Consider the following 27,994-nt stretch of genomic DNA (forward strand, 5'->3'; position numbering starts at 1 on the left):
TCACTCAACACATTTTAATCACAACTGCATCATGCAAGAATATGAAGCATCTGCTCAAAAAAATAAAATTAAACAGACAATAATTTTTTCCATCACACTGAGTCTGAAGCGGCCTGTGGGTGCCTCAGTTGCTGTTGCTTGACAACAAAACGCCACCGGAGAAGCTGAAGAGGCTGAGGAGGCTGAGGTCCCTCTGAGTTTGCAGGACTCAAGATTTTATGTATTTATTTTTTTATGATGGCGTTGTTGCATCTGCTCTCTTTTATGGAGTGAGGATCGACAAACTGGTGTGGAGATCCGCCTCTGTTCGAAGCTGAAATCGATCGTTAGCAATCCTCTGCATCATCATTCTCTGCACCAGACCATGGGTACAATGAGGAGATCCTTCAGTCAGAGACTTTAACTCCTCCCTGCATGAAGGAGCACTTTCCCAGATCCTTCGTCCCATCAGCTATTAGACGCTATAACACTTCATAGACACAGGATGTTTCGTTGTGTTATTGATCACATTTTAGTGTTATTATTGCTGTTAATTATTGCATTTCACTGTTTTTTTAATGTCCATCATTATCCATTATTATCTTTTGTTCTCAGTGTTAGCTGTAGCTTTTTTGGTAAGAAAGTTATTTCTCCATCGTGAGATTAAGATGAAAAAATATCTTTTTCTAACTAGCCCTAGTTACAATTTGATGAAAACCAATAGACAATTCAAAAGATTAGGAGGAACTGAAGAAGAAAAAAGTAACATACTTTATACAGGTAAAACTTGGTATCGTCTTTGCAGTTCAAACCATGAACTGTGTACCGGAGAGATAATGAGAGTCCTTCCAGATGTTGGTTTGTCCGCGGTTGCTGGTCTTCCTCTTACACTGACAGCACCGTCTGTACTCTGCAAGCTTATCTACGAGGAGCTGACCAGCAAACCTGCCATGGGAGTCAGAAATTAATGACGTTCAACATGAACTGTGGGAGAATCTCTTTAATTGGTTATCGGTTGATAATAGAAAAGTCTAAGACAAGTTAAGCCTTGTAAGGGACAATATAGCAATCTTTATGTTCACAAATGTCAAAAAGTTTATTTCTTGATGAGAAACCAGGAAAAAATGTGTGTGCTCCTAAAAAATGTCTTTCTTTTTTTTACATATAAACAGGTTGATAGTTATTTGTGTAAATTCATGTTTCCAGACCTGCGATGACGCCGTTCCTCCTCTTCCCTCTCATGCTTGACCTTTATACTACGCCTCCAATCGTCCTCCAGGGACTTGCTGATGCTGTTTTTCTTTTCAAAGTGGTTTATGTTGTCCATTATCAGCCTGTTGAGAAACACGTTTTAGACTCATGTTGTCATCGGCTCCTACCAATATTTAATAAGCTATTTATCGTATTTCCACTGACTCCATTTTACGGTGTCTGAGCATCCTCCTCTCTTTGTCCACTTGCACCAGGCGCTTCTGCAGTTCTTCATTCTTCCTCAGAGTGGCAGCATTCAAATTGGCTTCAAACAACTGTGAAGATTGAAAACATCCCCAGCTAAGTAGTCGAATAGATTATTAGAGCAACTAATTAGTGCTCAAAAGTGACCTTCTGTGCTCGCTCCCGGTTCTCTGCATTTATGAACGGAGTCTCACAGCGGTTCCTGAAGGTTGACTTTTGCTCACATGTTTCCAAACACTTTTTTTTCTCCACCTACAAGGCAGTTGGAATGATGTGAAGCAAACTTTACAAGTTCTCCTAATAATACAAAAAAGAAGCGGAAAAAAAGTAACTGAGATTTTTTCCATCAGCACCTCATTGACAGAACAGGTGATAGCTTTGTTCTGCTGCCTATTTCTGAGTTTATTCAATTATTCTTCATTTATTTAAAAAACTACCCAGATAGGACCCATAATAGTATTTGATATTTCTACAGATGATGATAAAAAAAAAAAATTCTGCTATGTGAAAAGTGAAATAAAGATCAAAGATAAAAAAAAGAGATAAAGGTCAAGGACTATCTTTAGTTATCTTTAGTTTTCCCAGTGAAGTTTTTCACAAAACCAACACTGAAAGTCTTCAGTGAGAGTAGCAACGTGGTTTTAAATTAACTTTACTGCATTTTAATGCATCACTGTCGATTTTTAAATCTCTAGAGACTGGTTTGAATTGTCTCCAGTCAGTAATTTTCTTCCCATGACTCATAGAAATAGGAATAAACAGTGAACTAGAATTATTTTCTCTTTTCTCAAGAGTATATTCCAAATATTCAGAGATCATTTATGTTGTCTTTGTTTATAAGTGTCTGTGTCATACTTGTTGAAACAGGTACCTGCTTGATCAAAGTATTTTGTCTGCATGCAACCGGTTTGTCTTTAGCTGCTGACGCGGAACCCGTGCATCAAAAGCCAACTTCACATTTGTTTACTTTTTTTCTACTTGGGCTGGGTTTGTAACTGAGCGTTCCCCATTGCTGCACTGAACTCTTTCACAACACATTCTGGAGAATGCCAAAAGTAGAGAGAAGTTTTCCTGCCTGCATGTCCAGAGCCTTCTTGTAAGTCTTGATTTTCTCCTGTTTCTGTTGGTGCTGTTGAGCCTGGTGGAGAGCTGTCCTACAAAGAAGCACAGCCCTCATAACAAACCCTGTATAACAGCAGCAACTTCTCTCCAACTCCACTGATACTTACTCTTGTATTAGCTGGACCTGGTCGAGACGCTCGGCGAGGAAGCGGTTCTGCTGGTCCAGATCCTCCTGCGCCTGTTTCCTCTCCATCTGACTCTGAAGATCCCTCATGTATTGATGCTGCTGAATCCTCTTAGGAGGTGTGACCCGCCGAGTCAGCAAGATGAAAGTGCTCTGAGCATGGCCCAAGGAGAAACAAAGAAAAGGTCACCAGGTTTGTAGAATTCATAAAGTCCCACTCCAATCATCTTTTGATCTACTTAAAAGCGCTCCCAGTAGTCTTTTATTTATGATTATGCCGTTTTTGCCAAAATAAAAAAAACTATCAATTTCTAAGTAGTAAGTAGTAGTAAGAGTTTTGGGTGGAACTGTTGGTACAGAGTTAGCCCGCCCCCACTTCCTGTCACCATTTCTTTGCACAGTCTCCCACTAGCATACAGCCCCTCACACCCCCAACCAAACATAGAAAATGGTGAGCAATATCTGAGCTATTCAGCTGTACAGTTTTGAGCCAGATACAGGCTCAGATGAGGAAAACAAAGACATACATGGATCTATTCGTCTGTGGATGCATCAGAATGGAGCGGTGCAGGGAGCTTGTGGCCCACCGACTGTAGCGTCTACGTAATTGCTACAGGCATTTTCCAATGGCATTTTTTCATCTGCTTCTGATTCACAACAATTTAAATAAAGAAATACTCAGAAACGCATTTTTTATTTTAACTTAACATATGTAAAGACGTGTCCTACATCATGAGAAAAATGCCAGAAGAACATGTTAAAAACACTAAAAACATGATTTTCTTAGGATCTTTTACACTTGCATGCTTCTAACAGTTTGAACTTTGACCCCTTTTACCGTTCTGAACAGTACTTATTATTATGAATGAAATAAAGGAGCAGGCATCATTGCTAAACTATAAACCACTTCACTTCAGAAACTCAACACTTTCACACTGACCATGTGCATAATCAGCACTATTTGAGTCATCCAGCTGCATTAGCCATGGAAAATATTCTGCTGATTAAAACAAATCCTCCTTTCTTTCTGCTTCTGATGACACACATGGAAAATAAATGCCACTACGTTCGTCCACATTCCGTCACAAAAAGAGGACATAACTACTGAGCATCCCTGAAACTTTCACAGAATTGTCTCCCACTGAGCTTCCTTAAACTAATGAAACTAATACCACATTTCACCCACTGTTGCCAAGTTTACTGTATTTGTTGTGACATCACACCTCAGAATGAAAAGGTTATGGCTTTTGCGTACAATGTTGCACTCACAGGGAGGACAGGAAGACAAGTCTTCTGTTTCTTTTCTGACATTTTCAAGTTGAGGGCAGCTGTCTGCTTTGCACGCTCACGTTGCTCAGCCAGCTTTGCCTACAAATAAAATGCAAACAAAAATAATAACAAACTCTATTTTGTTGAATTAAAAAATGTTGGCCAAGAATAGAAATACAACAAATCAATGTTCTTTTCTTGATGAAGTAGGACTTTGCAGTTTTTGTTGGATTTTGGTCAATATGATACTGCCGCAAATGGCTCTTTTAGTGTTAAAGACTCCTGGTCTAGGAAATGAAGTTACCCCCAAGTACGACACTCTCTGTTTTTTTGAAAGGAGGATGCCCTTTCACATCACCACTCTGATAGAAGTAATTACCATCATGCATTCTATACTGTACTGTTTTTTTTTTCATTTCTGACCCAACAAGCCAACTGACAAGGCAAAATCTCAAGAGTACCTGGCTGCAGACATCAACGGCCACAACCGGAAGTCCTTGACCAGAACCAGAAGTCCTTGACCAAAACCAGAAGTCCCAGATACCGCTCCAAAAAAAAAACTTTTTTTTAACTGAAGACCCTAAGAGTTACAATTTTTCCTGTTCTAAGTTTGAATATGTTTTTATTTATTTATTAATTTTTTTAATGATTGTTATTGCGCCATTTTTAGCCAAAATAAAAAAGCCTTTGTCATTTTCTAGGACATCGATTCTACAGAGCGTTGGGGTTAAGGAAAGTTGTTTAATTTCGGCTTCTGGACGATGATGTCAGACGTCATCTTGTCTGCAGCCAGGTTCTTCTCCAGAACTGGACTCACTGTGGAACATAGCTGTAATACATGTGCTGCAGATGAGTCTGGCTGTGAAGGAAAGATTTAGCAGATTTGCCCATTCACTTCCATTCTCCAAGATTGAACAAGCACAGAAATTGTTTCCTTACAGTTTTAAATGATTCAATTTCCACAAATTTTTTATGAACATATGTATTAAGTTTAAAATAAATTTCGAAGACACACAAACATTATACTAATACAAGATGTCTTCATTGACATTATGGAAAACAGATTTAATTTGTTCCATACAATATATTAATAAAAAATACATTCACACAAATAGAGCACTATTGTGTGAATTATATCTTATCTTTTTGAAGCCATAAGGATCTCCATGAAGCTTAATTTTAAACCTATGACCCTTAGGCTTATTCCCAAAAATACTGACATTTTCAATTTAAATTTTTCCATCAGACAGTAGACAAACAAATTCTGGACAGATTGGGTAAATCTGAATTGCCTCCCAATCTCTTCGGCTCCTCCCTTTTGCTCAAAATTCAGGGGTAGTTGAAGCTGTAGTGGTGTCCAAAAGTTGTTTTGTCCCTCCGCCGGTAGGGTGATTCGCATCACCCTTGTAGCACGGAGGACAAATGCATTTCTTCACATGAGTATGCTCTGAAGCACAGAAGTTTACATTTAAATTTAAGTATTGAGTTTTTGTTTTTGCATGACTTTTTGAAGTCACAAAACAAATGTGTATTTTCAGAGCGCTGGCAGCTACACACTAACGTGGGTGACCAGCAACTATAGATGATGTCATCAAGCTGTCATCAAGTCTCCAGCTTGTTCAGAATGCAGCTGCTAGATTGTTAGCAGGAACTAGCAGAATCACATTTCGCTCTATTGGCTCCCAGTTGATTCTAGAATCAAGTTCAAGATCCTCCTCTTAACCTATAAGGCCTTACATGGACTGGCTCCGTCTTATATTAAGGACCTCATAGTCCCTTACCATCCAATAAGAACACTTCGCTCGCAAAATGCAGGACTGCTTGTGGTTCCTAGAATTAGTAAAAGTACGGTTGAAGGTAGAGCGTTTAGCCACCAAGCTCCTGTTTTATGGAATAAACTCCCAGCTCATGTAAGAGAGGCCGACACGGTTTCTACATTCAAAGTTAGACTGAAACATTCCTCTTTGAACAGGCTTATTATCAGACTAGTTAGTATTCAGAGATTATTTAACTTAATGTTAATGTGTTTAAATTAAACTTAATAACAATAACTGTTTGTTTTAAAAGGCTGCTAGAAGTTGAAGTTGGGTTAACCATGGTGCACTGGGGTTCTGTCCTCTTTTCTCATCTACTTCTACCCTTCCTCTCCTCTATTTTTGATCATAATTTATCATTTAGTTCTCCATGCCTCTGTTTGGTACAGTGCGATTCATGTATTGTCACTCTTTCCCTCTCCCCTCCTGGGGAGTGGGAGTGCTTCCAGACTCCAGTTGGCTCATCCGTGCTCCTGTTCCTGACCGTTTACCTCGCCTTTGCTCCCGCTCCTACACCTGGCTGTGGATCCTGCCTCTGGCTCGTCTCTCCTCTGTTCCTGACCGAGTACCTCGTCTCTGCTCCTGCTCCTACACCTGGCTGTGGTTCCTGTCTCCGGCTCGACTCACGCCCCTGACTGTCCCCCCAACCACGGCTGGATGAAGCTCGTCTACTGGACTTTTATATATGTAGTTGTAGATTTAGATAAGTTAATTCTTCTCTAAGAGTTCTGGTAAATCGCCTGTCCGTCCTGGGGGAGGATCCCTCCTTCATGTGGGCACCCCTGAGGTTTCTTCGTTTTTTTAGGAGTTTTTCCTTACCGCGAAGGAGGGTCCAAGGGCAGGGATGCCAGTATAGCTTAGTCAGTTTGTTAGTTCATTTTAGTATTTTCCTATTGAACTCTTTGTATTCGTGATCCTTTTGAGTTCATGTTTTACTTCGAAGCCCATCGAGATGACTGATCTTGTGATTTTGGGCTATACAAATAAAATTGAATTGAATTGAATTGAATTGAATTGAATTGAAGCTGTAGAAAAAAACATCCGAATTTGAAGACACTGTTTTCCCCATATCTCTCCACCTGAAGGGAAAATTGCAGGGATAGGGAAAAACTGTCAGGTTAGGGAAGCAATTCAGATTTAGCCATTCTCTTTGGAGTCCCACAAAGGATTCTGAACAACAAAAAGGAAGCCTGTGGGTTGGCACATTCAGTGGAATCTATTCCCCCAAGCTTGACAATGCTCTAAAAATGACAAATGGGCACGCCAAAGTAGTGTCAGTTGCTACCCACTCACCAATCATCAGCTTGTCCGATGGACCAGATGCTGCAGCATCTGGTCCATCGGACAAGCTGATGATTGACAAGCTGATGAAGCTGATGACTGATGGTTTAAATTATTCTTAGACAATTATTCCGCTTTATATTATGTTTTTCATAACATTTTCAACAACTATTAGGTTTTTTAGCTTTCTTTAAAAACACAAGTTTTATGGTGATTCTTGGTGCTTCAACCATCATCAATGTGGTGCGCATTATAGATGTCTCACCGTTTCCCGCGCCATTTCCTGCTCATCTTTCATTTGTCGATTAAACAGTAGGAGTTTTTCTTGCACTCTCTCCTCCGCCTGATGCTGCTCCCTCAGGTACACTGGGATATTTCTCTGGGAGCGCTGCATACACACGTGGCACAGCTCCTTACAGACAGAGGAGCACCGACTGTCAGCTGGAGGTGTTTTTTTTTTAATGCTTTTCTCACAGCAATTTCCTTATTAGTTTAGAAACATTCTTTATCAAGACGTGTCTCTCAATATCCCTGATATTTTACCTTCTAAATGCTCCAAGAACAAAATTGAAACCTATCCATTTCTATTAGCTGTTGATTATCGATGAAGGTGCACGCACTCACCTGTCCTGTATGGATGTGACTGGAGGGGTTCACCTTCAAAAGATGTTTGTCGATGTTAGGAGGCTTCTCCTGTAGTGAATCTGAGGTGATGTGTCTGAAAGTGGGACCAAATTGTTTATTGCCAACTGCACAATTAAAGTACGTTATTTTGTGCCTTTAGATTCCCATACAGTAGATTAGCAGCTGTTAGGAAAATTTTATGAGGATGGAGGATATATATTAAAAAAATAAGGCTTAAATTGCATTTCTGAGTATTTCTTTATTCAAATTGTTGGGAATCAGGAGCAGATAAAAAATGCTTTTTAAAAAAGCTCGTAGCTGTGACGTGGGCCAAATCTGAGTTGCTTCCTTACCCGCTATTGCTCCAATTGTAGGAGTATTTGAAGCCCTAGTGGTGTTCAAAAGTGTTCTTAAAGGGGGAGCCGTAGCGACTTAAGGCTGGCTATCTCTCTTCCAGTGGGTTAATCCACGTTGCGCTGTGGCGTGGAGGAGAAACGCATTTCTTCACAAGGGCGTGCTCTAAAGCGCAGAAGTTTACATTTCAATTTAAGTATTGCATTTTTTCTCTTGCATGACTTTTTTATGTTATGAAATTGGTATTATATATTTTCCAAGCAATGGCAGCTACGCACTAACGTAGATGACCAGTGACTATTGATGTCATTAAGCGGTAGTAGAATCCAGATTTGAAGACACTATTTTTTCCATATCTCTCTGCTTGGAGTGATAGTATAAAGTGATAAAATGTAAGGATAAGGAGAAACGAAGGTGTAGGGAAGCAGTTCGAATGAGGCCGTGAAAGCTACTACGGCAAGCCACAAGCTCCCTGCTCTGCTTCATTCTGATTCATTCACTTGTAGATGAATAGATCCATGTACGTCTTTGTTTTCTTTGTCTGAGCTGCCATCTGGCTTAAAAACTGTACGACTGGATATCTCCAATACTGATCACTACTTTTGTTGCACCAATAGGTTAGGTTAGGTATGTGAGGAGCTGTAACCTAGCAGGAGAGAGTGTAAACACAGGGATGGGTGATGGGAAGTGGGGGCAGGTTTACTCCGCGCCGACAGTCCCATCCACAACTCAGAGGCGATTTTCAGATGAACTCATGCAGAAACTAGAAAACGATTGTTTTTTTTCCTATAGATAAAAAAGTGATCTGAGCGGGACGTGAAATTGAAAAAAGTCTATCTAATTCATTATTCCCATTATGAACCTGAAAAAGTAAGTATCTACTTCATATCTGTGCATATTTTTACAATTCAAAAGTGGACTTAAAAAAAGGAAATTAAAAAATGTCACGAGACTGATCAAAAATGGCATTTTAAAATGACAAACCTATTAAAAGTAGCCAACTCTTCTGTGATTGAAAACCCTGTGGTGAAGCAGTTAAAAGAATCTGTGGTTCAGATTGCACGTGTGCTTGTTTTAGCTGTACGTTTGCAAAGCTGAAAGGGGCTGTAGGTGAAGAAGACACCAAAGAATTTCCCCAACCATTAGCCGTACATCATTGATGGAGCTGGACGTCAGTGGGTGACCCCCACTGAGCGATCAACTTTCTCTGACTCATAACCTGCAGACAACAGCTCAATGCAGTGCAAACTGAGCCACCCTGTGCTGCGTTGGAGCTCTTCTGTCCTCACGGTTTTGTCTCCCTGTGTTCTGGGTACTTGTTTATGGCCTCCACGAGGGGGTTAAGGTTCAGTTCCTCAGTCATGGTGACAGCTTTCGGCTTGGCAGGCTGCAGTGGCTGATGGGATTTGGACTCTCTCTGATGAGCAACCTCTGCAGAGACACACAAAACTCTGAGTGGGTTTGCCGCTATTAGACACAACTGACTCTCTCTCTTCCCGACACTAATAATGTTACATTATGGACATTTTTTGGAGATCCAGAAAGCTGAAAAATTAACGAGTAACTTTGGGCGGAACTGAAACAGAGAAAGTCATGGACTAAAAACCTAGAAATGTTACTTTACTGCAATCTAAAAAAGGTTTTAGCACGTTTGTGTAATGTGAGAACAAGCAGCATGACCTCAAACTGTTGTAGCAACCAGTTAATCCTCACAGTTGACAACATCATTTAAAGCGTGCCTTCCCATCCCCGAGGGTTCAGAACCAGCAACCATTGTTTTTCCAACTATCTCTGGAAGACTCGCTGTTCATTTCCTTGATCAGCTGTTTTTTTGTTGTTGTTTTGTTTTGTCATTTCATCTCTGGATTCAGTTACTAATCAACAGTAAGTAGAACTGGGATGGCTAAAAAACAAAAGAGGGATGGTAGATTTAAAACAAACCTGGGTCGGGCAGCTTAAACCTTATTCTATAGCAGAGTATCTCTAAGTCTTGTAGTTTTATCTAATTAGGCATAAATCCAAGAAAAAAAAATGATTTTAAAAAAGCCTAATTATTCCATCAAAGTCCAAAACAAAAAAACACAAAAAACCTTACAGTGTTTATTTACCTCCCGCATTCCTCTTCTGATCTGTTTTTGCTGATAAGCCGCCTCTGTTTTTGCCATTTGCTTTGCTCTCGTGAGAAAAAGAAACATTCAGCAGGGGAACAGAGCTGTCTGGCTGTGAGCTGTTAGGGAGTGAAGAAACCCCGCTGTCTGCTCTCTAAAAATACAAATAATGAGGTAAATACATGTGAATTCTTTTGAAAATGAACTAAAACACACATTTACTCACCAAGTTCAGGCCTGTCTGAAGCCTCACAGTTTTATTTTTAGCATTGAGAAAATCTCTGTTGAACTTCATCTGGACCTTTTGGTAAATACAAGCAAACAACATGATGTGTTAGAAAAGTTTACAGCCCTTAAAACTGAGACAGGAAGGCCGTCTGAGCAGAAGAGGCACCTTGTTATTCTTGAAGGACAAAATTCCAACTCCTTTGAAGGGAAGAGACACATGTTTCTGAGAGGCCAAAGCTCTGTAGAGCAGCTGGAGAGATTCTCTAAAGCATCCCTCCACAACTTCCCGGCTGAATGGAGAGCCCTGTGACACGGCTGCAAAGTTCAGCTGCACCACCGGCAGGTGTGCTGCTGCAAAGGACAAACACAAAGTCAGTTCTACTATGCTGTACTGAAGCACATACAAAACATTAACAGAATCCACCCGGCACAGATGTAATTTTACTAGTACTTTTAAAGAAATGTGCATGAGTTTTTTATTTTGTTGAATATGAAATACTTTTTTTTATTTTATTAAATAAAATCAATACCAAAACTTTTTATTTATTCTGTTCTATTTGATATAGGTGTCTAGTACAAAAGTCACTCCACCTCAAGTTATCTAAAGGCTACAGAAATTTAAAGGAATTGCTGTATTTGTTTCAATTAGTTATGATCTTCAGGAGTTTTTTTTAATGACATCAAAAAAGGAAGTAAATTCAGCTGGATGCTAGTTTGCTGACAGTTGACCAACACTCATTCCATGAGGATGAGTCAGGCCAACAGCGAAATAACTGTTTATGTCCACAATGACTCTCAACTTTGTGGTTTGGAAATCAACACATGCTGCTCCTAAATGACCGTTACTTCAATATGAGATGCACTTTGAGATCAACAGGTTACAGAGCTAAAATGAGCCCATGCAACCTTTATGGAGAAACAAAACAACAACATTGTAAATATATGAAAAATGATTAAAACAAATCACATGCAGATGTTTCTTTGTTTTGCATCTATTTTCCAGTTATGACTTGACTACACCGTTATCAATCCATGCTTCATTATCATTCCTGCTGGACTCACCTGCAGCAAATGGACCTTCCTGCCTTAAACCAAAACATCCAGCAAGTTTCCCAGCAACAATGAAGAGAGGCTGTTGATTTCTAATGAACTTGTGTCCAATGTCCAGGTTCTGGTGAGAGAACGTGAAGGTTCCCAGCCCCGGCAAGTGGACCCCCTATTACAAGAGAATTAATCAATAGTGGAGAATATTTTTGGATGGATGGATGGAAGGATGGATAGATATATAGATGGCATTACTTTCTGCAAAGTCATCTTGTGTTTAATGTAGATGGAGATGGCTTCCCAAAGAAGTTCAAAATCTGAAAGGAAGAAGTGCTGTAATCAATTGTTTTCTTCAATATTTGGTCACACTCTTAAAATAAACCTTTTTTGGAAAGTTTGGAGAGAAAACGCGATGTTGGTGTGTCCTCTCCCTTCAGCAGGTCCAGGATGTCCATCATCTTTCAGGACAAAAGCTTGTGAAGCTGGACAGTCTCTCACTTGTGCTGCTCTGATGACACAATCCTCCCTGACGAACTAGTGGCTCGCGCTCGGAACCGCGCGGCCAATTGTGAGCGCACGTGACTCTCAGAAGCGCATGCTGAGCCTGTCACTTTAATGAACTTTGTTTAGAAAATAAATCGAGAATGCGTTGTAGTTTGGGACTTTTTTTTACAGACAAATACAGACATTAGATATTATGAGGTAAACAGCATGTTGTTTTATCGCAGTTTATATTGGCTTAGCGCTCTGTGGAGGAGCGAAGGGCGAGCAGAGAGGAGGAATCAAAAGTAAAAGTAGTCTTGAGTTACTCAGGTCCATAAATGTTTGTCAGGCTGATTAGACAGACGTTAAAGTGGTTCATCCTGCTCTGGTTCTACTCTTTAGCTCTTGGCGTGCGACAGTGAGGATGACAGATCTGACTCCTCTATTTCTTCTCATTTTATTCACAGGTAGGAAACAGTCCCTGATGTTGATATAAAATTATATTGGTCATTCCAACCAGGATGTTATTATTTCATCATGTTTTTTTCTTCTTGGAGGGATTTTTATTTTATTTTATTTTATTTTAATTTATTATTTACTATCAAGAAATAAAGACAATTTTTTTTTGTTTTCATCAAACTATTTGGGCAAATTAATGTTATACGCTGTATCAATAATACTGTGAAACTATTTTTACTATCCTTAAATTGTAGAAAATTAGGCATTAAAAATCAATGTCAGTATTCATTTTTTTAAATATATTGTATTTAAAGTTTTGGATTAATTTTAACATGTTTTATTTCAAATATTTCTTTTAGCAGTTTTGTCCAAGATAAATATTTACTTGATTTTTTTTTCATCAGAGTTTGATCATAGAATCTGTCTTGAAGGGGAAAATGCCTGTTTTTATAGCTTTTGATTCACTATCAGTTGTCAACATGTGTTGATGCCTTCACTGTACATAGAAAATGACTGCTGAGTAATCTTAACTTTGTACAAAGACTACAGATGAATTAAACAAAAGCGTGTGTAAAGATCTTATAATGTTAAGTTTTTCTTTTCGTGGTCTTAATCTTCTGATTTAAATGGTCTACATTTTTATCTCCTAACTTTGTACATTTATTTACTGCATTTCCATATTACAAACCAAAAAATCCTCAAGAAAAGCCTTTATTTGCAGTGAAATTTATTTTGAAACATTTTGAAAACTTTGTAATCAGCGGGAAAAAAATGTTGACCATGCCGCCTGAAATCATGGGGCAATCATGTGCATTGAATAATAAAGGGATACAATAATTTTCATCATCCAGATCATGTTCCTCAAATAGTTTCCCAGTTCTTGAAAGATACTTGTTGCTGCAGAAAGGGAATAAATGCAGGATTTTCCAAATAAACACTTTTTGGAAGATTACTTTTCCTCAGATCAATTCTAAGTTTATGATCAAATATTTATGACTTTTTTTTTCAGGGTAACCAATGTTGTTGTTCTTTGTAAAAATCTATTTTAGCATGAATAGATTTTAAAAATAAAACATATATACTTAGATTAAAATCTGTTTGCTCTAAATTATGTGTACAAACTCATTTCTTTCAAATTAAGAGTGTTACTCTGGTTTACAGGTGTGGAGTTGCTGAAACCGAAGGTGTTTAATGTGAGAGAAGGAGAAATTGTGGTGATGCACTGTCAGGAAGCTGATGATACAGGTCTGATCTGGACCATTCCCAGCGGTCAGAAGATGAATCAGACCAGCAGTGCTTCAGCATCAGCTGATCAAGGTCACATGGGTGTTCTGATTCATGGACGGAACCTTGTTGTTCTTCGTGCTTCTCTGGGCCATCAAGGGAATTACTCATGCTCTTTGGGGTAAGTACCCAATGGAAACTACTAAATGGGAATGTGTTTAGCACAATAATCAAGAAGTTTTCGTGTTTTTCTTGAAAGAAATGCTCATTTAGCAATGAATCTTTTAAGGTTGTATAGAGTGGTCATTTCCTGTTTGCTAAATTTCTGAAGAACATTCATTTGCAAGACAGATGATTGTTGAAGCTTTGGTCAACTGTGATGGCGAGTCATTACATCATCTCCACTCCCATTTATTGGAGTCAGTCATCTTAAAATAAATTGACACATAATGGATCCATCCATCCATCCATCCATCCTGCTTAAAGAACATGTTCTTCCAGCATTTTTCTGATGATGGAGGAAATAAATAAAATTTAAAAAAAGCCTAAAACTGTTTCTGGGTATCTAATTATTTGAATAATTGTGGATCAGAACCCTGCGACAGACTGGCAACATGTCCAGGATGTCCCCTGCCTGGATGTCCCCTGCCTTCCCCTACGAGTGGGAAAAAATGGGTTTAAAAAATGAAGGAAGGAAGGAAGGAAGGAAGGAAGGAAGGAAGGAAGGAAGGAAGGAAGGAAGGAAGGAAGGAAGGAAGGAAGGAAGGAAGGAAGGAAGGAAGGAAGGAAGGAAGGAATAAGATCAGAAGCAGATGAAAAAATTGCATTTCAGAAAGATTGTGGTTGTGATGTAAAATCTACACTCGGCGGGCCACAAGCTTCCTGCTCTGCTCCATTCTGATGCGTCTTTGTTCTCCTCACCTGAGCTGGCATTTCACCCAAAACTGTACGGCTGGATAGCTCCAATATTGCTCGCCATTTTCGTTATACCACTAATGATAGGTTGGGGTTGTGAGGAGTTGTAAACTAACGGGAGAGAAAAACTAAACTCTTGGCTGCTCCACAGAAACTATGTCCTTGAAAACAACACAGATTTTTCAAGGTCACAGGTTTTCTGGAGACAAACCTAGCTCCAGTTGAGCGAATGTGGGATTCATTGGCATCCATTCTTTTTCATTTGTGAAGAGCAACGTTTTTGTTCTGTGTGTCTTTTCTTTAATACAACAGGAACGGCAGCAGCCAAATCTGGTTCAGGCTAACAGTGTGCACAGCACAATCCAGAGAGTATGAAGAGTGGAACCAGTATCCTGTAACATGCTACACCCAGGAACCTTGTACTCTGTACTGTCCTACTGCAAACATCCCGTGTGCAAACATATCTGGTATCAGCAGCAGGGGTATAACATGGAATAAGGTAATCAAAAGAATCAAGAATTGAAATGAGATGTGAGGAGTCTGATTGAATAAATCCTGCATGTTTCAGGAAGGTGAAACATCACACAGTCAAAGTCACTTCTCCAGTGTGCAGCTAAAGGACAGCGGCATGTACATCTGCACCAGGTCATACATGCATAAAGGTCAGATTTACTACAAGACCTTTGCAGTGGTTCTTAATGTCCAAACAGATGGTAAGAAAATCACATTTCAAACTTAATGTTGTCCCTTTTTTACTGGCTGCTTTTAAAGTAACCTTTTATCTTGGACAGAGCAGCTAGGAGAGTCAGTGATTGTGTCACCCAAACAAAACCAGGTGTTTCAGGTGGATCTAGGTGAGTTCTGTTCTGTAAGAACTTTATTTAGAAATTTCGTGAAAATTGACTTTCTTGTGAATCTTTTTTCTAGCTGCCATGATGGTGATTGATTGTAAAGCGGTCATGACTTCAGAGACAGACGAGGTGTTCTGGCTGAGCGGGGAGTCATTTGTTGAAGAGGACGACAACTTACCAGTTTTCTATAATTATTCATGGTCAATATTTCAGAAGAGAACCGGATTTCACATTACTATTGCAATTTAAAAAAATTGTTGATGTCTCACCGTCACACAACAGCAAGTTTTTCTTTCATTTACTTTGAATTGCTTTCATTTTTAGGGTAAAAGGAGCCATAGGCATGGAGATGACCACATCTCTGATCTTCAAGAAAGTGTCAGAGGATGACCTGTCGAGGAATTACACCTGCAAACTGCAGTCTGACCATCAACTCTCAACGTTCGTCACAATCATCTTAACTCCTAAAGGTGCGACTGTTGGGCTTGTTTATTGGAGGTTTTGCTCCTATTATCTCCAGTAAATGTATCTACTGTTTTCCCCACAGTCAGTGACGTCTCCGTCTCCCTCATCATCTGCATTGTGGGGATCATAGTTGTTGTTTTTATTACAACTGCAGTTGCTTTTTCTAAGTTTAAAATTGATGTTGTACTCTTCCTTCGAGACGCCTTGGGTTGCTATGGCACACCTACAGGTGGGAATCATAATTTACGTTTTACCTTACGTTTTAGTTCTACCTCCTTACTTTCCAGGCATGTAGCATCAGAAAAGATGTTCTTCACTGTAGCTCTGCTTTTTGTTTGCTTAGATGGGAAGAAGTATGACGCCTGTTTGATGTTTTACAAGAGCAATTCAGATGTGGATCTGGGAAAAGCTGACAGGAAGTGGATGAAAAGGGTTTTGGAAGAGCGCTTTGGATACAGTCTCTGCCTCCTCAGTCGGGACACCTCAGAAAATACCGGTATGGAGGCGAACTTCAATGATTATGAACATTTGAGGCTCTACTGAGTTGTCTCCTGACCTTCATTTGGTTGCACCATTTGCAGAGTCTGTGTCAGGGTGCATAGAGCAGAGCCGGACTCTGGTTTTGTTTCCCAGCTCTTCTGATTCAGATCCAGGGTCTGATTTGCTCATCAAAATCTGGGCAGCTCTAGCAGAGAAAAACACTTGCGTGATTCTCATCAAACCAGAGACGAAACGAGCATCAAGCACGGATTCTGCATCAGAAGTCCTAGAGCATCTCAGCCAGGCAGGAAATTGTGTTGTCTGGAAAGGCAGAAGCTCCATGGAGCCCAAATCTTCCTTCTGGAAGCTTCTGCGTTTTCATTTATCTGCCCCTCAACATCTGGCAAAACTTCTACCTGAGGAGTCGACCCTGGTTGATCACTGCCAACAAGTTTAGCACAGCTACAGCTTTAGTAGGATTTGTATGCAACTTATTAAACTGTAGCATATTTCTTGAATCACTTTTGTAATTTTATGTTTAGATCAATTCTTTAACATGGACACCAGGAACAATCGCATCATTCCAGTCAGACTCTGCATATGTATGTTAATTAAAAAAATACCAGATGATAATCTGGTTGATGATCTGATATTTTATTGACATCATAGACCCGCTGATGGATAGTTAAATTTCTTAATTTTTCATAACCAAACTAAATTTAAACCCAACAAATGTTTTAACAATTTTGATAAAAAACAAAAAATACGTTTTAGGTTTATGGTAACTTTGTGGTTTATCTTCTTAATCCGTTTTTATCATGATTTGTTTCCTCATGTGACAGCCCGTGATTTTTTTTTTTTTTTTTTTTTTACAATAATCAGTATTAACAAGAAAATCTTTTCCTTACATTAGGAAAGAAAAGTAGAAAAGTAAGCAGTCTGTGCGCCACCCTCTGGCAGGAATAAGTCATTGCAGGAAGAAACTAGACACAGTAAACACTTTTTCTTTGTTTTCCCTTTTGACAAAAACAGAATATTTTTTGTGGTGTTGTCATGATGTAGCCATGATGTAGCCGACTGTAGCCATATTTGGTGGTTAATATTAACTAATATAAAAATTTACATAGAAAATGACAATAATCAAAAATGACAATAATTAGACACTTTACAATTTATATGGGCCTCCTAAATGTAAAAGAGTAAATTACTTTTTTATCCCTGTCATTTACAAGTGTGTCCGTAACCCTTGTGCTATCTTAGATGACCCCACCCTTACATTGACGAGTTCTTCCTACCATGACAAAGGTGGATAAAGGTGAAAAGATTTCATGTAATCCATGGACACCAGTGAAGATCACAAATCATTGAAGAAAAATTGTTCAGAGCACTGTCTAGTGGGTCTAGATGACCCAACTCCCAACGTTAAAGTGCCTAGGATAGCACAAAGGCTGTAATTTTTTCTACATGTAATTTTTTTCTACTACAAAGCTGCAATAGAGTCTAATGGCCACGTGGGGGAGCTATACCCCATCCTTTCCAGCATTAGATGTCAAAATGAGGAACAAGGGATTGTGAGTTATGAAAAATATAACAAATGAGTACAGGCTTTTATAAAATATAAAAGTCTCTATTTATCAGGGTGTCATTGTGCTTTCACTACAGTAGAAATCGGCAGTTGAAAATCACTAAATTAGTGTTGTTTTTTTAAACAAATGATCCGTGTAGGCCAAATTGAGAGGCAAAAGAATACCCACGTGTTTGTAAATTTAAGAGTACATTTCTGGGTTTTACTGTTCAGTGCTAAGAATGTTGCACAAAGTGACCAAAAAATGTTTTATCTTGAAATAAATAGTTAACTATCTATATTTGAAATGATTCCTGATAGTTTTCCACCATTAATTTTTTTTTAAAATTAAAGATCTAAGTTTAAATTTTTGCATTTTAAATCTTATTGGTTTACAGTTACAAAAAGCTATTTTGGTTTCAGTTCTTTACTAGACGAAACTTTTTTTCACTAAGATCTTTTATTGCAATGTCAGACTTTAGAACCAAATTTACTAAAGGGGGCGTGGTACCTATAAAGGGGCGTGACCTTAAGAGGAAGACACGTTGGAAAGACTTATCAAATCAACAAACACTCTGGAACCTGTCTCCACAACCTTCCTCCTTAGAAAGTTATGAAGTCAAGATTCTGTCCTGTGAAAAGGTTAACAGCTGTTGCTAAAAGACCCACTTGGATAAAAATGTGTTTTTAACAGGTTCTGGTAGCATTTTTCTGAATTTTGAGGACACACATTAAAAAAAATTAAAGTCAAAATTGCATTTTTGAGTAATTACTTACTTGGTGAATCAGAAGCACACAAAAATTGCAGATGGTAAAAGATTGTATCTGTGATGTAGAAAATACTATAAAAATATTTTGTGCTCTGCTCCATTCTGATGCATCCACTTATAGACAAATAGATCCATGTCTGTCTTTGTTTTCCTCATTTGGCTCTAAACTGTACAACTAGATAGCTCTAAGATTGCTCGGCATGTTTTGTTGCACCAGTAATGTTAGGTTGGGGATGTGAGGGGCTGTAACCTAGCAGGAGAGTGTGTACACAGATGGATGATGGGAAGGGGTGCGGGGCTGCTCTGGGTCAACAGGCCCTCCCACAACTGAGAGACGATTTCCTAATGAACTACTGATGCTCTGCAAAAAATATGTCCTAGAAAATGCCTAAAAATGGCATAATCACAATTGAAAGAACACTATGAACATTTGGAAAATAGATCAAAAGAATATCTGAGTGAGACTTAAAAGTTTCCAAACAACAAAGACTTGTCAGTGTCTGGGGCTTCTTCCCACTGGTCTATAAGCAGTTTTAGAAATATTAATAGAAAAATGATTTTTCTTATTTCTTTTGGTTTTGAGTTTAATAGAGGTTAAACAAAAAGCAAAACTTCAGTGCAGAAACGCAAGGGGATGCACTACACCGCCCACCTTATGGCAACCACATGTGCTTGACATTTTGGAAATCTCACACAGAATCATTTGACATCATTTTAGGGGAAACTTTTTGTAAAATCATGATGCTGACGGCATAACAAAACCCCAAAATAATAAACAAAACGTCCTTCTTCCTACACAAAAGCAGTTTCATTATGATTGGGTGATATTGAAGCTTTGACCACAAAAAAGTCAATTGAGAACAGATTAAGTTTCTCTTTTGGAGTGATTTTTTTCTTTCCTTTTTTGTTTGTTTTCACAAGTTCTACATTCTCTCGCTGCAAAGAGTCTTGTGTTCCTAACATCTTTTCCAGTTTTTGCAGTTTCTCAGAAAAGAAGGCCCACTCCAGTCACAAATAAGCTCACTGTCATCAGTCTTTTGTGATAAATGCAATAAAGTTACCAGGCACCTAAAATGGGAATTTGCAATTTTTCTATGCAAATGTATCTGTACATCTGCCTTGTCAGAAATTGCAGCAGAGCATTTCTGCTCACTTCTACAGAAAATTCGGTCTGAATGGACACACAGAACACAGAAATCCAGTGCTTTTCACGAGTAACCTAAACTCCTTTAAAATAAGAAGACCTGAGGAAGAGGAGGAGGAGGAAGGAAAGAGAAGTGAAACTAGTAAGGCTGATTCGGGTTGGAGCGTGACCCCCCTCTACGAGGCCTAAGTTTCTTTTCTTCTTTACATCACGCCACATTGTGTCTGCACTTTGTGGAGAGCTGTGTTCACTCTGCTGCTGAGCTGCGCTGAAGAGATGCTCCTCCAGGCTTTGCTCCTCACATTCATCATCGGTAAGACAGGAGTTGTTACCCAGTGTTTATCTGACTTTTTAAAATGTCTTTTGCAGCACGATCCACTCAGTGACAAACACTAATTCATGCAGGAGAGAAATGTTCTGAAGTCACTTAGTAAAAAGGGAACAATCCGCTCAGCTGAGTTCTCTATATCGTATAAGTGGACTGATTTTTGTAGTATTCTCTCCCATGATCATATTTCAGCTTTCAGGTGTTTGGATGGTCCTGCAGAGCCTTAGGGATGTTTAGATTTTAAAGAAGTTGCAGCCTAAAAGCATAAAAGACAGTCATCTATAGTTTTACTACACACCAAAAAAATAGGATGTGGTTAAAATTTTTTACTGACTATCACATCTTTTCAGAAAAGATGATATATGTTACATCTGTCTAAGTGGGCGGCAGTGGCTTAGGTGGGGATTGAAGAGTCGCCGGTTCGATCCCCGCTTACGTTGTGTCTTTGGGCAAGACACTTCACCCTCCTTGCCTCCAGTGTTGCTCCACTGGTGTGTGAATGTGTTTGACTGTCCCAGTGGTGGTCAGAGCCACATACAGAAAGCCATTCTTCAGTACTTCACTCTGTCAGTCTGCCCCAGGGCTGTGGCTACATCAGTAGATCACCATCACCAAGTATGAATGAGGAGTGAATGAATAATGGACACATTGTAAACGCTTTGAGCGTCTGGAAAAGTGCAGAAAAATACATTATCAGTTATAAAATTGAAATTATTTCACAACTGTGTGGCTTTAGTCAAATTGGGACAACTCCACTTTTAAAAATATTATAAAATATGTCAAAACAAACTTTATTGTAATTGTTTGTTTGTCACACAACCTTGCATGTTCAAGACCCTGCACTTGTGCTGGATCCAAGTTCCAATGTAAAAAAATGAGAGGTGTGAAAGCAGCTCTAACGGTAGACGCTCCTTTAATGTGGTTGATGAGTTTCAAAAGCAATGCAGCACTTTCAGGAGGAAACAGAAACTGATGGGAAATGTGATGGCACCCCTCAGACATCCAAAAGTAGAAATAAATCATAGAAATAATACAAAACACATTCAAGTACATTCAGTGTTTTGCAAAATCTGATCAAATGATGACTAACTCCACAGCGGACTAAACCACAGACCTTTGCTCAGATTGAAACATGGCTGCTGTCCCTTGTCATGTGACAACAATCAGCTGTTTAAAGTTCCTTAAAACATGAAAAATGATGCAACAGTCCTAAACTTTAAGAACACAGCTAGACATGAACAACACTTGCATAAATGTCCAGCTCCTCTAACTTAAACTAATGCATACCCGCCTCTTACATTCTATGAGTATTTGCTGCATTTGTTTGTTTTATCATTTCAGTTGTCCATTTATTTTATTTTTTGCATTTTAAATTTTTAATCCTTGAGTCAAAGCTGGAGTGGAAATGTAAATGAATATTATGTTGATGATTGTGATATTTATTTCATATATACTTTAAAAGGAAAGATAGGACAAGATAAAAACGAAAGACACAAGAAATATCAGAAATGGAGGGAAAAGTAAAAGCCTCATAAACTCTCATTCCCCTGGCCAAAACCCAATTTTATTACTACACCCAACATTTATTATAGTCCTGTTCACTATGTAATAAGCTCACATTTAGTTACACACATATGCCAACAGCTATACATAGATATACACATAAAAAACAAACACACGTGGAAGCATTTAACACACATTTATAATAAACACTTTTTTGGTTCCATTTGAACTGTTTTCCTCTACCAACCCTTGTGCGTTCTCACACGTTTCCAATTTATATTCATAAATATTTACATATGTTTCGTAGTTTAGTAATGCTTAGTATATGTACCTATCTATCAATAATCATGTTTCTATATTTTTTCTTCAACTCCTTTATGTTTATTACAATGGCATTAAGTCAAATCCAGATATCAGACCTTAAAAGTTGCTGTTTTACAACACGGAACAACATCAATAAAGGGGAGTTAAAAATGCTAAATTATCGAAGCAAAACAAAATATCAAAATCCACAGGAGGAAATGCACAAAAAAACAGAATTGACAGAAAGAGAAATTCATTTGTCTAATAAGCACAAAGAATAAAGTTACAAAAAATGCAGTCAAATTATTCAAACTTTATAGTAAATAAACAGATTTCTTTTTTCATTCACTGAATAAGTTTTGTAAAGACACAGTTGCATGTTTTTAATTATTACAGGAAGTTGCCAGGCTTAAGATTAAATTTCCCTTCACACTACTCTTTTCTTTGACTTCTATTATTATTATTATTATTATTATTATTATTATTATTATTATTATTATTATTATTATTATTTTCGTCAAACAAATATCGTATTTCCATCTACGGAATATGAACTGCATCTGACTGTTTCCTACACCTCAGACCATCGATGACTGAAACCCCCTGCTTGGCTTCCCACCAGAGTTCTTCTGTGACTTTCAGTCCGTTTCAGAACAGACTTTTAGAATCCTCTTTTAGAATTTTTTAAAACCCGTCAAATTAGCCGTCACCCTATCGGACTTTAAATCACGGACTAAAACCCCTATTTTCTGAATTGCCTTTGTTTACTGAGACACTGTGGTCACATTGAGTTTTTTCTTTTTGGTCGGGGGATCCTGTGGTGATGCCCTCTGTGAATATGAACGGGGTGGTTCCTGCTGTAGGCAGTTCCCCAAAATATAGTTTCCCCACTTCAATATCAAGCCAGATTTACTATGTCAAGCACTTTGTGTTCGTGTAAACTGCTTTTTAAATAAAGTTTAATTTGATTTCAGATGAATGCACCTAAAAACAAACCTTTTTATTATTAATATTATTATAAATGTGCGGTTTTGTTCTGCAGGTGCAGGCGCATGCTCCCTGACTCCAGGAATCGTCTACGTGAGGGAAGGAGAAATCGTAGCGCTGAGCTGTGATGAGCCCGGTGATGGGGACCCAGTGACCCTGTGGAAAAAAGATTCTGAGCAGAAAACATATGCACAGAGCAACATGTCAGCGGCTCAACAAAGACAGATGGGCATTGTGGTGCACAAGAACTGGCTTGTCATTTTAAACACATCAATGAACCATCAGGGAAATTACACTTGTCAGTCTTGCAGGTACAGCTTTGCCTTCATAACAGTCTTTTTATAAAACATTTGTCACACTGGTGGCAATTTTGATTTGATTCCCATTGTTCAGTTAACTGTCATTGAAATGTGAAATTTTTAAGAAAACCTTCCCAGATGTGAAAGTTATTGCTAAAATGTGTGTTTTCCACAACAATTTCACAGAAACGAAAGCAGTCAATCTCTCTTCACGTTGATGGTCTACAGCGTATATGAAGACAAATATGATTACCCGAAAAATTGTTACAAAGACCAGTCCTGCACTCTGTCTTGCCCCGAAGCAAACATCCCATCAGCAGGCATCCTCAATATTACAGATCTCACATGGTACAAGGTATTCAAAGACAAAGAAAGTGTGTTGATTGAGCTCCGAGCTGCAAAACTTTACTGCTGTGTTCTCCTTATTCTATCAGGATAGTCGGCCTTTGAAGCCTTATTTCCAGAGAGTTCAAGAGGAAGATGCTGGTATCTACACCTGCAACAGATCATACTTGTATTCCGGTCAAACATACAACATAACATTTGTTGTTCCACTTATTGTTAAAACAGGTAAAAAGGACTCTGATTGTTTGACTTTGTATCCCATGATTTCAAGATGATAAACGCTTTTTCCTTTATGCGCAGAAATACATCCGATTTATGCTACAATCACCTCTCCGAGAAATAATCAAGTATTTTCTGTAGAGCTGGGTGAGTCCCAAATTTTGCATCATAGTGGAGCCGGTTATCAAAATAATCATCCATTTTGTGGTATGAGCGCTAAATTTGGCATGGATGTACCTGAGGATCCCGACTTTCTGAAAAGCAGGTTAGCCACAAGGAAATCCAAGATTGCAAAATGTATAAACAATATCTATATAATATACATATAAGAGTATTGTACATTTTGTGCACGAACAACCCATATTGTTGAGACTGGAGGAGGTAGACATTGAATATCTTTGCAACAATTAAGTGTATGGCCGCCATCTTTAAAAAAAAATTGCCATTTTGGATTTTTCCCGTGGCTAACAAGCTTTTCTGAAAGAGGGGATCCCACGGTACATCCATGCCAAATTTGGTGCTTGAACCACAAAATCCACAATTTGTCTGAAATATTAACCTAACTGGCTCCTGTATCAAAAATCTGGAAAATTTACCACATGTTCCCAATTTTCCTTTTTCCATAAACTTGTTTTTAGGCACGACAGTGGTGATCGACTGTGTAGCGGATAGTGACTCATCGGAGGACTTGTTGTTCTGGATGAGAGGACAATCATTTGTGGACGAAAATAGCACCTTTCCAGTTTTCTACAATGAAACACGGTGAGCCCAACAAAAGAAGCCCAGAGACTCCAAAATAAAACTTTGTTTGCAAATGAGTCCAAATGAGCTTGTTGTTACTCAGACGTTTTTATACTTGTGTGGGCCTTTCAGAAATCTGAGCAAATTTTGTGATCAGAAAAAGTGTTTGGAGCACACATTCACATTTGATCATGAAAGAAACAACAAGAATTTTTTTCAATCAAAAATTTGGCTAACTGATTTTTTAAACACTTAAAATTAAGAGTGTGATAATTAAGTTGAACAATGTTTGGATTCATATAATAACTTGTTGTTGACAATAGAATTCATCGTCGACATTTGTTCATTTTGAACAATCCGATTCGATCTGATTCACTGACCTGAAATGGATCTAGTTAATGGATTTAGTTTCATAAAGTTCAAGCCACTGTTGTTTTTTTCACATCAAAATGATCCAAAGGGAACATTTTTATAACATTTTACCGCACCGTATGGTCACATGTCTTTGCTAAATTCAAAGTGTTTCCACAAATAGGACTGTAAGGATGGATTGATCAGTTTTTGCTTGGTCTTTTTTATGTTAAAAAAAAGTACCGTGTTTGAATCCGAATGGTATTTTCAAATATCAATATGATCGATTTATGTCATTTAGAAATTATTATCGGTTTAGATAGATTCGAGTAGCAACTTGCCTCAGACAGATCAATCTGGTTGGATTGTAGGAAAATAAATCAATTCCTCGATTAAGACAATTAATTGTTGCGCCCCTACTCGAAACCCAAAGGATCAGCTAAAGGTGTCTCAAAACCTTCAGAAAATGCTGTTAGAACCAAAGAAGTAAACAAACTTGAGTGAGGTAATACTCTTCAGTGCTGTTAAGTTTTTGCAACAGATTCTTCTGTTTTGAAAACTGTTGTTTTTTTTTTGCATAGGTGTCTTCACTCATTTTTATCTCCCTTAACACATAAATATGAATACATATTCTTTAAATGGGGTTTCAACACACTTTTTCTTGTGCACTGGCATTTTGATCTCCTGGAGTTGTCATCTTGCTTTGTCATCAGGCAGGAAAACCTGTTTTTGTGGAGGAAACCTTTTCAGTAAAAAAGAAGAAGCTATGCACTAGCACCCTGACAATTGCTGCAGACACTACTATGTTGCCTAACTCATTTCCTGTGAGATCTATAGCTGTGTGCTGGTGGCAGAGAATGCTCCTCTGCAGCATTTCTGATCTCACTTTTCTTTGTGTTTGCCACCAACAGCGACAAACAACAGATGAAAGCATCTCTGGTTATAGGAAAAGTATCACAGGAAGACCTGTCCACAAATTACACCTGCAAACTCGACAGTGACAATCAGCCGTCTATAAGTGTCACCATCTTCCTCACCCAGAAAGGTGCTCCTGGTTTGCTCACCATAGATAACATCTTAGATTCTTTTTTTTTTTTTTGCACCTTCTTTTTTGGCTTCAAAATAAACAAGGAGTTGAAATCTGATCTTTTTTCTTTTTCGTCCACAGCTTACTTTTCCTACTTGAATCTGATTGTGTGTGTCGTCAGCATTGTTGTTGCAATGACTGTGACCATTGTTGTGTATTTAAAGTTTCAAAAAGAGATCAAGCTTTTCCTAAGAGACACCCTCAGTTGCTATGGCACCTCTTCAGGTGAGAATCCTTTGCTTTAAGACTAGAGGTGTGGTTATGTGGTGTCAAAGGCCAGCATGATAGAGAAATGCAGATATATAATCCATTTCTACTAAATCCAGTTTTAAATCGTATATATGTGTATGTTTGGAAATGAATGTTGTTTTTGTGCACGTAATGATTTACTGTGTTGTTGTTTGTTTAGATGAAAAAAGCTATGATGCCTTTTTGATGTGTTATAAATGTGACACTGATGAAGGCCTGCATGAAGCTGACAGGACGTTGCTGGAGAACACTTTGGAAGAGAAGTTTGGTTACAGTCTTTGCCTTTGTGAAAGAGACGTCTTACCAGGAGAAGGTATGTTTGAGCAACAACTTTCCAAGCAGATGCAGAGAAACGGCTTTTTAGGAAAAACTCTCTTTTCTTGCAGCTGCAGCTGAGGCTGTTCTAGCCTGCATAGAGCAGAGCAGGACTGTGATTTTGGTTCCCACCTCTCAGTATCCCGGACCAGAATCCAGCCTGCTGAGTGCCATCCATGCAGCCCTTGTGGAGAAGCAGACCCGCTTGATTTTTATCAACACTAAGCATACAGAAACACAGAAAAGCGGCTCGTTTCCAGAGGCTTTGCAACTACTCAGCGAGATGGCAGAGTGTGTCACTTGGAAGGGAAGGCCTCCCTCCTCCTCCTTCTGGAAGAAGCTGCGCCTCCACTTACCCGCCCCGCAGAGAACAAAACAGACGAGTACGTTTTTGAGGGAAAACCACTATGACAGCATGTGCTAAAATTAATTTTCTTAACCCCCTGATGCCTGAATTTATTTCCAGCTAGTAAAAGAAATTCACTTGGGTCTTTGCTTTCATATATATGCTAGATTCAGATCACTTTGGTGCTGAAGTATTAGTAGGGTTAAAGTTACAATTTTCTTCCGATCACAGCTGAATGCAGTTCAGCTTTATTTGTAAAAAGAAACGTTAAATACAGTTTATCCATGAAGAAGTCTCAACGGTTCTGTGATATATGTCGCATCATTGATTTTCTATTGACACCTTTCAGGAGATTCACCATATCTCTTATCAACCGCATTGTAAAGCACAAAAATCCCTGTATTTTTTGTTTGTTTCCTTCTGTTTCAAAAGTAATATTTCACCCTATGTGCCTCATCTAGATAAACATTGGCATCTGTTTTATTTTCTGGTGCTGTTGTCAAATGTTAAAAACAGTTTTAGGAATGCCAGACCAGGCCAGAGGATTACTTTGCAGAGGGGTAGTTTAGAAAAGAGGAGGAGGTAAAGTATTTGACAAATCATAAAAAATATGAAATGGATTATTATCATAATGGTATTATGGTATTATCATAACCATAAGTGTTGCAGTGGTAGTTTTAACTGGCTTTAGAGTTAATTTATTTGTAAGATGTTAATTATTTAGATTGGTAAATGAAAGTTTTAATTGAATAACTGATAGTTATTATTTTAAAATTAAATGATTTTGGTGACTTCTTGATTATTGATTGATTGTTAGTGCTAGAATTTGTGTCTATTTTTGAAGGGAAGGGGGAGACCCATGGATTGACTCAATGATTCTGTAAACCTTTTCCTGCCCAGTTGCCCTTTTCAGACTGTTGGTCAGTCCAGTATGTATATGTCTTATGATTTTATTTTATTGCTGTTTAAAAAAGTAAAGAGTATGACTTTAAATCTATTTTTTTTACCTATCTCTTCATTTGTGTGCATGTTTGAGTGTAGGCTTGTGTTTTTGTGTGTTAATAGGGGGAGTTTGCAACACCCCCACTGTGAAGGCACACATGCAAACTCCTCCCACAAGTGACCCACATGATCTAGAAGCTCCTTGCTCTAATCAGGATCATT

The 27,994-nt window shown here is 38.4% G+C and overlaps 2 protein-coding genes across 7 annotated transcripts; one reads left to right on the forward strand and one right to left on the reverse strand.

Moving 5' to 3' along the window:
• LOC105357009 (coiled-coil domain-containing protein 81) lies at window positions 1-17,698 on the reverse strand. Of its 4 annotated transcripts, none has more exons than XM_078945117.1 (17): window positions 17,575-17,698; window positions 11,658-11,719; window positions 11,421-11,574; window positions 10,525-10,709; window positions 10,357-10,431; window positions 10,131-10,284; window positions 9,312-9,453; window positions 7,669-7,762; window positions 7,310-7,456; window positions 3,950-4,048; window positions 2,664-2,833; window positions 2,510-2,588; window positions 1,582-1,686; window positions 1,396-1,505; window positions 1,188-1,313; window positions 751-924; window positions 1-469 (listed from the first exon to the last, which is right to left on the reverse strand). In XM_078945117.1, the coding sequence occupies exons 2-16, from the start codon at window positions 11,670-11,672 to the stop codon at window positions 786-788; spliced, it is 1,794 nt and encodes a 597-aa protein (XP_078801243.1). In that variant the 5' UTR covers window positions 11,673-11,719; window positions 17,575-17,698; the 3' UTR covers window positions 1-469; window positions 751-785. The 4 variants fall into 4 exon arrangements, with proteins under 4 accessions (XP_078801243.1, XP_078801241.1, XP_078801240.1 ...); XM_078945115.1 differs by lacking the exon at window positions 17,575-17,698 and adding an exon at window positions 11,785-11,916 and having other exon boundaries at window positions 9,339-9,453; XM_078945114.1 differs by lacking the exon at window positions 17,575-17,698 and adding an exon at window positions 11,785-11,916.
• Window positions 11,854-27,827, forward strand: LOC105357014 (interleukin-18 receptor 1). 3 transcript variants are annotated; one of them, XM_078945111.1, is made up of 19 exons: window positions 11,854-11,970; window positions 12,288-12,352; window positions 13,506-13,749; window positions 14,796-14,982; window positions 15,052-15,196; window positions 15,275-15,337; window positions 15,411-15,534; window positions 15,659-15,804; window positions 15,882-16,028; window positions 16,143-16,295; window positions 22,940-23,189; window positions 23,364-23,532; window positions 23,612-23,747; window positions 23,823-23,888; window positions 24,380-24,503; window positions 25,745-25,878; window positions 26,002-26,145; window positions 26,330-26,482; window positions 26,556-27,827. In XM_078945111.1, exons 2-19 carry the CDS (start codon window positions 12,310-12,312, stop codon window positions 26,906-26,908), a joined length of 2,781 nt encoding a protein of 926 aa, XP_078801237.1. In that variant the 5' UTR covers window positions 11,854-11,970; window positions 12,288-12,309; the 3' UTR covers window positions 26,909-27,827. The 3 variants fall into 3 exon arrangements, with proteins under 3 accessions (XP_078801237.1, XP_078801236.1, XP_078801239.1); XM_078945110.1 differs by lacking the exon at window positions 11,854-11,970 and having other exon boundaries at window positions 12,029-12,352; XM_078945113.1 differs by lacking the exons at window positions 11,854-11,970; window positions 12,288-12,352; window positions 13,506-13,749; window positions 14,796-14,982 and having other exon boundaries at window positions 15,056-15,196; window positions 15,280-15,337.
• Window positions 27,828-27,994: the final 167 nt, after the last annotated feature.

Source organism: Oryzias latipes, chromosome 3 (assembly GCF_053564925.1).
Source record: "Oryzias latipes strain Hd-rR chromosome 3, Olatipes_Hd-rR_3.1".
Taxonomy (NCBI): domain Eukaryota; kingdom Metazoa; phylum Chordata; class Actinopteri; order Beloniformes; family Adrianichthyidae; genus Oryzias; species Oryzias latipes.

Excerpts from the sequence above, each read along its gene's own strand:
- LOC105357014 (XM_078945111.1), top strand. The coding sequence starts at position 12,310 with ATGACAGATCTGACTCCTCTATTTCTTCTCATTTTATTCACAG. Across the intron at positions 16,029-16,142 it reads TTGCTATGGCACACCTACAG|ATGGGAAGAAGTATGACGCC; the intron begins GTGGGAATCATA and ends TTGTTTGCTTAG. Across the intron at positions 26,483-26,555 it reads AGACGTCTTACCAGGAGAAG|CTGCAGCTGAGGCTGTTCTA; the intron begins GTATGTTTGAGC and ends CTTTTCTTGCAG.
- LOC105357009 (XM_078945114.1), bottom strand. The coding sequence starts at position 11,860 with ATGATGGACATCCTGGACCTGCTGAAGGGAGAGGACACACCAACATCG. Across the intron at positions 9,454-10,130 it reads TCAGAAGAGGAATGCGGGAG|AGGTTGCTCATCAGAGAGAG; the intron begins GTAAATAAACAC and ends GTGTCTCTGCAG. Across the intron at positions 2,589-2,663 it reads CAGGTCCAGCTAATACAAGA|GACAGCTCTCCACCAGGCTC; the intron begins GTAAGTATCAGT and ends GCTTCTTTGTAG.